Here is a 10,443-nt window from a genome sequence, read left to right on the forward strand (position 1 = left end):
GCTTGGAAGAAACTTAGCCTTCCTACTAGTGAAGGAGGACTAGGTTTCAGATCAATACAAGACAACTCACAAGCCTTTAGTGCCAAGATGTGGAACTTCAGAACTAGTAACAGTATCTAGAGACAATTTCTTGAAGCTAAGTACTGCCCCAGAGCTCATCTTGTTCACAAAAAATGGGCCCCCGGCAATCACATGTATAGAAATGACTTCTTAACTTGAGAGAAACAAGTGAGAAATACATCCTGTGAAATTTTGCAAATGGAGATATTTCTTTCTGGTGGGATAATTGGATAGGCAATGGTCCTCTAGCTCAACCGCTCCCAATTGCTTATAGATCCAAGAAGATCAAAATCTCTTATTTCATCCTTAACAGAGAGTGGAACTTAACCAAGCTTCACAATATTCTCCCTGATCAGGTGGTTCATCAGATAAGCGATATTATTATTCACAATAACAGGGAGGAATTTCCTATTTGGACTCCTAGCACTCAAGGGAAGTTCACTACTAAATCTGCATGGCAAATCCTGAGAAGAACCAGAAACAACTCATTCGCTGCTGCCAACATTTGGCATTCAAGACTGCCTTTCAAAACTTCCTTCTTCATATTGAAGTTTCTAAGAATGAGATTGCCTACTGATGTTGCTCTTGAAAAGTATGATGTTCATGGACCCTCCAGATGCTTATGCTGCAAAGAAGGTCAACTTGAAAATATTGATCATTTATTCAGGCAAGGAGAGCTGGCTAACTTTGTTTGGGATTTCTTCTCAAACTCTTATGCTATTCCTATGAGATAGGGCAGAATCAGAGATACTTTGATGACTTGGTGGCTTAGTATCACCAAAAACAAAGTGCATGCAACTCTCATTCAATGTTTGCCCTCTATCATTTGTTGGATGATTTGGAAAGCTAGGTGCAACCACAAATTTGATGACATCAAAATTACTACCAGTGGGGTTATTTATTAAGTCATTCACTTCTTTAAAATGTTGATCACTGCCTAGTATCCTACTATCCATCTTCCTCAGGAATAGACTCAGATCTCCCTTTATATTGAAAATCTCAAGCCTAGAATCAACATCAAATGTCTCAGATGGAATTCTCTTAGCGCCAGTAGATTCAAACTCAACCCTGATGGTTGCAGTAAAGGTAATCCTCGTAATGTTAGTGGAAGGGGTATTCTTAGAGATGCTACTGGCTACATGATCATGGCATTCCAACGTTTATGGCCATTGCTCCAACAATATTGCTGAAGCAAAGGCCATTCTCTATGGACTTCAATGGTGCATCAACAATGGCTGCTATGATGTTGATGTTGAATCAGACTCTCAAATCATCATCAACATGATCAATCGCACCACTAATACCACTTGGCAAATCAACCATATCATCAATGACATCAACTCCTTGAAGATGCAAGGAAATCTCAACTTCCAACACTGCTATAAGGAAATAAACAACATTGCCGATAGCCTGGCCAATTTAGGTGAAAGCACAAGGCGGAATACAATCTTCACACAGGATTTGACTCTTCCTTTGAGAATTAAAAACTGGTTGAAGAATGACATTCTCAATTATCCAACCTTCAGAATACGTGCTCAGAAGAAGAACTTTACCTTTGATCATGGCTAAATCATCTTGCTACTATAGTAGCACAGGCATTTGTCCAACAACAACCATGCTTTTACAGCTTTCTGCACTTCCTTATTTACTAGCTTCAATATAGGGAGAATCTTGTACAAGGATGAACTCTTCATCCTTCTTTATCTCTCAGGGTGACATTGATAAATGCCTCCACCCACATTTTGTAACTGTAACTTATGTTACCACTTTTGAAGTAAATAAAATGACCAGGACTGAGGCCTAATCCCACCATAATGGTGGTTGAATTATAAATTAAAAAAAAAAAAAAGGAAAGTTACACAAATAGCCCGTCAAAGTATTGAACTTGTGCAATATATAGGCACGAACAGAGAGAAAAAGCCAGCTCAATTTTCCCAAGTTTAGCTTTCTGTAATGGTCGGATGAACTCCAAATACAATATGTTATGTATTGTATTTTTTAACTCAATTGTTAAGGGCTGTGTTTGAAGTAAGACTTGTAGAGATGTACATTTTTCCGTTAAAAGGAAACAAAAAGGCAATGAAAAAAGGACCAGCCATTTTGTTTTCTTTTTATAATCACGGCGTTTGTCGATGTAAGTTTACATACCACTAGTATATGTTCTGGTAACTATGTCTACCAGAACTTAAACAGATAAATAGAAATTACCTAGTGCTTTTGCCTACACTGATTTAAACTTGAGATCACATAAACTTTCAACTTACTTTGAATACTAGGTAGGCATTTTAGGATTTGAGGGTCAAATTTGATTTGAAATCAGCGTTTGTTTATGAAATTTGAACAAAACTTCAACTTCAACTTCAATTTCAAATTCCAAATTCTCGAGAAAGTAGAATTTCAATTTTCAAGTTGTGATTTCAATTTTTTAACTATGTAAAACTTGACCCATAAATTTATATGACCCATCATTTTAATTTTTTTTATTTACCTAAAAAGAGCCATGCTCGTCGTGAACAGATTGTCTGAACGATATGGGAGGATTATATTAAAGAATAATTAGTTACTACTTAATTTATTAGATCATTGGATCTTTGTAAAATTATGTGCATTTGAAAGTTTGTAATCGCAGACATTTGTTTATAACAAGAACATGGAGATACATGAATTATTAATGCGACACCTTAGGTTATTTTGATATCTTGTTTATGAACTATGATTTAGTCATTTGGTAAAATTATGAAATTTAGAGCCGTTAGATTGGCTTATTTTTAAGTACTTTAAGCCAAAACCAGTTTTAAGACCTTTTGTAGTGTTTGAGTAAAGCAGAAGAGTGTTTTTAAGCACTTTTTAAGCCAAAATAACAAAATTAAGACTACCCGATTTTTACTCTCTCACGTTTGATGATCCATTCCATATCTTAACGATATTATTATCTACTATTTATTTGCACAAGAGAGCTATAAAATTAACGTTGTTACTCATGTCCTTGGACGACCAAGGGCACTTCCGTAATTGTAACTGTGATAAGACCCACTGATAATGGTACACCTGTGGGCCTTTTAAGTCATCACGTGGTATTACCAAAATTGCTTCTTGCCTCTCTCATTTGACACACTCCAAGATTCTAGAACGATCTGCCATGTGAACCCACCACCAAAACTCCGGCAATAGCTATCTGAAATCAAACTATCGCCTCCTCTGTTTCCCACCGAAGCTCTATCAGAAAAACCCAGCAACTAATTCATCGTTGATGCCGCCGTGAATCACCGCTGACCACCGTCCACCGAATCACCACCCAGTAATCACCCATCTCAATCATATCTTTGAAACGGAGCTTCTTCCATTAATTTTGCCTTTTGCTTAATATTTGTGGGTTGCAACTGGATTCCACCTTTTCACACTCCTCCCCGACTTGCCCATTGATCCTTCTTCTTTTGTTGGCCTCTGTTCTTATCTTCTTTTTCAATTTTGTATCTTTGTTCGCTCTATGTCTAGGCTCGCCTTCTTACGATCACATCTGTGTTTCCGCCCTCTCACCACCTGCTTTCGGAAAGCATTTATTTTATTCCCATGTTCCTATTGGATTTATCGATTGCAGGTGAGCTTTGGTTTTAAATTTTTTGCTGTTCTTATTGATTGGATATTTCTTTTCAATTTTCGTTGTTGGTTTGGTATTTGGGTTTTAATCATGTTGCATGCAGCGGCTTGTAATTGTTGGTTGTTGCCACTTATGCTACATAAGAAAAAGTAGTTCCAAAGACGAGACAAAGCCCAAAGAAGCAGAAGAGGCTTCATATAGCAAAAATGAAGTGCCGGATAATTGATATGTATTTCTACTGCAGGTATCTCCAAGTTTTATGTTTCAAGTGTATACTGTCAGTGTAATTTAACATGTTATAAACTTGTGTGATTATGAGAAGCTTAGAAAGTATCTAATAAGAAAATTTCCTTCAGGCAAGGAAAATTATTGTCAGCCTACTAAAGACATTCATAAAGGAGAGGAGCTTTCAAGCAAACTCAACACAATATGCTTGGTTACCTGATGAATGAAGAAGCAAATAGGTACAAATTAACAAATGATGAGATGATTGATTTAATCATAACCATTTTGTACTGTTTCCACTACTTCTGTGATGGCTGTCAAATATCTTCATGATCATCCAAAAGTTCTTGAAGAACAAAGAGTGAGTCCAAAGTCAGAGAGTGGTTAAATAACTACATTGCTGTTTGAATCATTTGTAATTTATAACCTTGATTTGTAATTCTGCAGAAAGAACACATGGCAATTAGAGAAAAGAAAAAGCATGAGGATCCTATTGATTACAATGATTACAAGGCGATGCGGTTCACACGTGCGATAAGTTCTATATTATTTTGCTTCCTTGTGTACACTGATAGTACATTTATTTTTCTTCACAGAATCAGGTGACTAAAAGATACCAAAAAGAGTAAATTAGATACTTTATTAACACGTTAAAATTACGTTGAGTAAAAATTTATTACTACATTATTAGTCTATATGAGATAAATCATTAATTTAGATGGAACAGTTTGTCAACTGCAAGGTCGCATACTGAATCTATATATTTTTGCTGGTGCAGTTGATTTTAGAGACCTCCAGGTAAGCAACAATAGTAAATGGGGTTCTGATAAAAACCACTCAAGATTTTGAAATAAATGGTAAGTAAGTTTGGGGAAAATCTCATGCATATTTTGTTTAAATTTTATGCACAGTCAATGTAAAGATTTTTTTTCTACTATCATGTTATCCAAAGAATACTTTAAAAATAAAGCAGCAGTTAACTTATTATAACAGGTAAAGGTAAAGATGACCTGATGTTATAAATTTTTTTACACTTCACATATATATAACTTAAACTTATTGTATATTTGTATGCTTTGAGTGATTGCTGTAATTATGGGCATCAGATGCAGGGACAATATATTTCTCATTTAGACTCATTAAAATCTTTAATATAATAATAGATGTATACTATATGATATTGAGAAATTTGTATGTGTATAAGCTTGCTGAACTATTTCATTATTTTGTCGGAGAATTTACCTCCGAGACTTCATAGTGGTGTTCCCGCAACCTATTAGTACTTTTGTTCTAATAGGATGATTTCTGGTATGAATGAGTGTGATTTTGGCGATTATGCCTTTGGTAGTCTGCAAAATGTTTCACACACATGCAATGATGCCATATCTGAAGCAAATAACATTGTTTGTGAATATTTAAATAATTATGACGTGGTTTTTAACGTGTGTTATCTATAGTGGAACAATAGCGATTTAGGGAAATGGTAATTTTTTCCGTTTACTCAACTTCTTAAATTTGTGTTTCTGCTAGAAGTGAATGGTATTTTCCCCTGAGCAATATACTAACATGAATGTAGGTGTTGATGTGTATTTGAGCTAAGAAAGGCACTTATTTTAACCTTCCAAAGGTTCAGAAAGCCACCACTCATGCATATAGCCAACTGCCTTATAATCATCTGGATGTTCGGAAAGCCGCCACTCATGCATATAGCCAACTTGCTTATAGCTGGATGATGTGCAGCATGTAAGTCTGCTTTATATCGAAGTCCACATCGAACCATAAACACACATAATAACTAAGTAAACCTATGATGTATTATCATTTCGCTAGAAAATTGAAACCTGCAATGAACATGCAGGTTATAACTGATGAATTGTTACTTCTGTGGCAGTGTTCTGAATTACTGTGATGCAGATAGGAAGATTCATATTCTTACATTACTAGAACGACTCCAGAACCACATTCTTATTTCAATTTTCAGGTGAAGATTCTAAATTCGACAACAATCCATAATTTTGTTCATCTTTTGGTACCAAAGTCAATAGTCTTAATACAATTGATCTGCAATTATCTGTTTTATTATTTATATAGTGCTACCCTTCTCCATCTCTTGTATAATTGCATGTCACACACCCTCCTGCACCACCAATCTTCATTTGCTTTTTCTCAAGCATAGTTCCCTTCCCATTCTTTTGAGCAGTTATACATAGAGGAAGCTTCAATGAAGAAGCATAGGCGTTAAGTAAAGCTATGTGGTTGCCTACTTGTGCGTCTTTTTAAGTTTAGTGCCTAATGGATATCACTAACTTTTAATCTGTCTGGAAGAATCTGACGTAGTAAAAAGATGGAGTTTTGTCATAGAAACGTGATGTTAAGACTAAAAAAATGAAGCATTAAAACGCCATCTTCTAAGCCTATGAGATTTGAAAGTTTCAGATTATCCCTTATAGCTTTTCCACTGCATATGGCATGATTTACTTTATACATTAGATTACTGTCATGTTTAGATAGGGTCAGAACAAGAGGCTAACAAACTGATAAAAAAACATCTCATATATCAGCTCTCTTATTCGTTAAACAATGTGAGATGCATTAACATTTATATCTTGATTTGCCTATGCATCTTCTCATTTGTAGGTGGATATATTTTTGTTTTATGTTCTTTCTATATTTTGATAGGAGGCAAAGATTTTGATTAAACTCCCTTTACAGATGCCAATTATTGGAACCTTTTATTACTTCTTGGTGACACGTGTTGTGATACTTCTATTTGTGGGTTACAACTGGATTCCACCGTTTCACTGATTTTCCACTCCTCCCAGATTATTGTATAGTGTTTACTGCGAATGTACTTTTCTTAGTTGATGCAGATATGATTTTCTTTTTCCTTTTTATTCTTTTTGTTTTAAGCTTTCAACTTATATTTATTTTCCTTGTGAAATTCATTTTCACTTATGATTATGAATGCTTCGAGTACATTGATACTGAGGCTAAGAGAGAACAAACCTTTTGTGGTTAAGAAAACTGGAAAAGTTTATAGTTTGACTTGTGCTCTTATCCAAAGTAATAGGGTTCTTTATCTTTCCAAAGCACTAAGTGGATTACTCAAATGTCATCCGCTTTGTCACATGTACGATCATGATTTTAAGTATCCTTCAATGATTCGCAGGAAGGCAAGCAAAAATATTGATGCTTTGATTGATGTATCTCTGTATTATGAGGAGATCGATGTATCTCTGTACTTACTTATATTCTAAATTCGGTAAGAGGTATAGAAACTAACCTCAATTTCTATTTCAGCTTAATTAAACCAGTACCAGAGTCAGGATGCTTCAAGGAAGAAAACAAGGAAATAGACAAGTCATTCTATGAGGTAATAAACTTTTAAGTTTTTCAGTTTTTTTTAATACAGTTCACAGACAAAGATGTTCTCAAGATAAATAAAGAATAGACAACAACAAGCTGAGTACAATTCATTTTAATAGACATAGTTGTTCCTTTTGAACTAACTGCAGATCAGCAGTTTTAGATCATATAGTATCAGAAGTGTTACTTTGTTGAAACAGTCTCTCTACCCGACAAAGGTAGGGATAAGGTCCTGTGTACATCCTACCCTCCCCAGACCCCACTTGTTGGACTACACTGGGTATGTTGTCGTTACTTTAGGTATTATTTGTTTAGCACATTAGATTCAGTGTCTCGATAATGGTTAAGATAATGAATATGTCAATTTATATGTGCTTATTATAGAGGTTTAAGGGCACTAATAAAGCAGAGAATATTTACCTTTTTTTGGGCTTACTACATGATTGCTACTTCTAATGAAAACCGTTAGTTTTTATACATCAGGCAAAGAAAAAAGTACGAAATATGACCAATTTAAACGCTCTTTTTCCCCTGATTGAGTCCTTTATTACTGTAGGTGCTTTCTTATTGTTGTTTTTCCTGACATCAATAATACTTGCTTATTCACAATTTTTTTTTACTATTTCTATACTTCTATTGCCTCTCATTTATAGATTCATTCATTTGCACTGTATTTGTTATTTGGTAAATTATTTCACTGTGAAATTTTATACAGTTAATATACCCAATGTCATTAGCAATATGTCTGAAAGTTGAACTTGATATAATAATACAATGCGCAATATCACATCATGATCAATTACAATTATTGATCTCCACTACTTTGCACTTTCATTACTTATAATATTTTTTACTGGTAGGAGTGCAACAAAGGAGGTGCACCAACTAATAAAGAGAAAAGATAGAGGGAATTGCAGATCTCAAAGAGAAAAAAACACTTTCTTATATGCTAGCAAGCTAAGATACATATGATGTTGTTGCAATCAAAGGTTCACAACTAGGAAAAAGAAGAAGAAATCTGTTCTTTGCTAAATTAGCCTAAAAGTGTTTGACTGATGCTAGGCATAAATCACAAAGAGGTGATTTGCCCTATTTGAAGGTATAGAAAGCAGAGACTCTTACAGTTACGTATTTGCTTGTCAGAAAGCTAATTTGTATTTACAGCTGAAACTAAACATCAAAATTGTAATTTTACTTTATCTTTTCACAGCATAGTCACATTATCAGTTACTATTCATGGTGGATCCTTTCATGAATGATCAGTCTTGAAGACGTTTGTGTGTCAGTAATGGAGGGACGATTTATTGAGGGAGGAGGAGGAGGAAGGGATAGTGAAAGATTTATATGAAGATGGAAGACCATTGCATTCTATCAAGTGGCCAGGTACTGATGCTTGAATATTGCAGAGGCTCCAGTGTACACTTGCCTCTTATAATTTTTCAAGTAAGATTAGTACGTTATTGTGATTTTACTGGTAGTAGGTTAAGAAGTTCAATAAGTGTGAATAAATTAAATGAATTACTAAAACCCCTTCACATTCTTGGTGCTGGAATCTTTTGTGTTAGTTTCATTGGACCAAATGTAGGGTCGTATGGGTATATATATATAATGCTTTTAAGTTTTACCTACCAACTACGTACAATATTTTGTTGAACTAAATCAGAGTTTCCAGATTAATTTTAACTCTTGCTCTTCCATATTCTTCCTCAATACCAAATGCTATTGTCCAGACATTAGCACAATTTTTGTGGTCTTAGAATGAGAGATCTTTTTTAAAGTAAACTTTTTAAAGAAGGCAAACTTCCTTTACATAGTTCAGTGTGATGTTGTCATTGTTGGCTCAGGATCTGATGGAGGTGTTGCAAGCTCCAGCCAGAAAGTATTTGTTCTCAAGAAAAGAAACTACTTCACCAAGTCTGACTACTTGCCAAATATATAAATCAAGAGGAATAGTCTCTAACTTTGGATGGAAAAATAATGATCTTGCCAGGATCAACAGTTAGTGATGGCTCTACCATTAATTGGTGAGCCTGCATTAAGATTCCTGATTTTGTCATACAAAAAAAGGGCGATGATAAAAGAATCCCAATTCTCCAGAGCCCCGAGTATGTATCGGCTAAGGATAAGTTTTGTCAACGGATTAATGTGACTAAAAATTGCACGCAAGGAGGTCTCCAGAATCAAATTCTCCGGAAAGGATGAGTCTTGAAGTTGAAGGCGTGCGACGGAACTCATCTGAGAATCATTATTGTGGCTCATGCTGCTATGGCTGCAGAAGAGGTGAAAATAAAGAACTGATTCAACTTGGCTGGTGGGTGCTGTAGACTGCTGAGAGTGATTACAACAGGACGCAAAGCTGAGAGATTCATACTAGAAAAAAACCACTCTGGGAAAGAGAAAAAATGTTTTTTTTGTTGTTTCTCCTAACAGACTAAATATCAACTTATTTGTTTGCTCTTTCTTTTAGCGGAGACTTATCACTTTTACTATGTGTATGCAAAAATGGTGGCTCTCATAAATATGATCATGATGGAAAGTTGAAATATGCAAGAAAATTTCGACCTCTCTAAAGACAGATTTGTAGCTATTCAGTTTGCCTTTCCCTTCAAATTACCAAAATAAATTTTACTTTATATGCATTTATATAGGGTGACCTTGAATAGTATATTATCTGTTCAAATGGTGAAAGTTCTGAAATTTCGCATATAATTTGTGCAGGTTTTGATAAGTTTATCATTGGAGTCATATCCAGGAAGAATAAAAGGTTATTGTGCAATATTAGTTGATGCTATGTGCAATAATAGTTGATGCTGCTAAGAGACGGAGTCATATGCTGGAAGAACAATAGAGTTTGTGCAACATTAGTTGATGCTGCTAAGAAAATTCCTGAAGCATGAAACATCGAGTTCTCATTAGCTAATCAATTGATTAAAATACATGTGAACTGTGTTTAAATTTATGAAAGTGGCTACTGCCTTGTTACGTTCATTGTATGAATCTATGTTCTAATATAAAAATCCAGCAAAGTCGGGCATTCGCCCGTGCTATGCACGGGCACCCACCATCTAGTACAAAACAATGTTAGTTGTGAGCCCACATATTAAACACAAACAACCAATATTATAAAAAAAAAAAAAAAAAAAAAAAGTAAAAAAAGTACAATCCACCATCTCCAAACTCACGGGCAAAAAAAA

At 34.8% G+C, this 10,443-nt stretch overlaps 1 protein-coding gene across 20 annotated transcripts; it reads left to right on the top strand.

The window, feature by feature from the left end:
* The first annotated feature begins 3,175 nt into the window (after positions 1 to 3,175).
* On the top strand, positions 3,176 to 9,960 carry LOC132068202 (uncharacterized). 20 transcript variants are annotated; one of them, XR_009417334.1, is made up of 9 exons: positions 3,176 to 3,658; positions 3,762 to 3,902; positions 4,015 to 4,122; positions 4,331 to 4,412; positions 4,662 to 4,681; positions 5,775 to 5,864; positions 7,184 to 7,256; positions 8,110 to 8,348; positions 8,460 to 9,078. XR_009417334.1 is itself a non-coding variant. In XM_059461714.1 (8 exons), exons 3-8 carry the CDS (start codon positions 4,213 to 4,215, stop codon positions 9,250 to 9,252), a joined length of 456 nt encoding a protein of 151 aa, XP_059317697.1. In that variant the 5' UTR covers positions 3,176 to 3,658; positions 3,762 to 3,902; positions 4,015 to 4,212; the 3' UTR covers positions 9,253 to 9,960. The 20 variants fall into 20 exon arrangements, 4 of the variants coding, with proteins under 4 accessions (XP_059317697.1, XP_059317696.1, XP_059317699.1 ...); XR_009417336.1 differs by lacking the exon at positions 8,460 to 9,078 and adding an exon at positions 5,460 to 5,626 and having other exon boundaries at positions 4,015 to 4,244; positions 4,662 to 4,740; positions 8,110 to 8,453; XR_009417337.1 differs by lacking the exon at positions 8,460 to 9,078 and adding an exon at positions 5,460 to 5,626 and having other exon boundaries at positions 4,015 to 4,244; positions 8,110 to 8,453.
* The last annotated feature ends 483 nt before the right edge of the window (positions 9,961 to 10,443 follow it).

The sequence above is a fragment of the Lycium ferocissimum genome, chromosome 8 (genome assembly GCF_029784015.1).
Source record: "Lycium ferocissimum isolate CSIRO_LF1 chromosome 8, AGI_CSIRO_Lferr_CH_V1, whole genome shotgun sequence".
Lineage (NCBI taxonomy): Eukaryota > Viridiplantae > Streptophyta > Magnoliopsida > Solanales > Solanaceae > Lycium > Lycium ferocissimum.

Coding starts and splice junctions, on each gene's coding strand:
- LOC132068202 (XM_059461713.1), top strand. CDS start 4,088: ATGCTTGGTTACCTGATGAATGAAGAAGCAAATAG. Junction 4,413..4,661: donor CAAGGCGATGCGGTTCACAC/GTGCGATAAGTT, acceptor TTGCTGGTGCAG/TTGATTTTAGAGACCTCCAG. Junction 7,257..9,093: donor TAGACAAGTCATTCTATGAG/GTAATAAACTTT, acceptor TTGTTGGCTCAG/GATCTGATGGAGGTGTTGCA.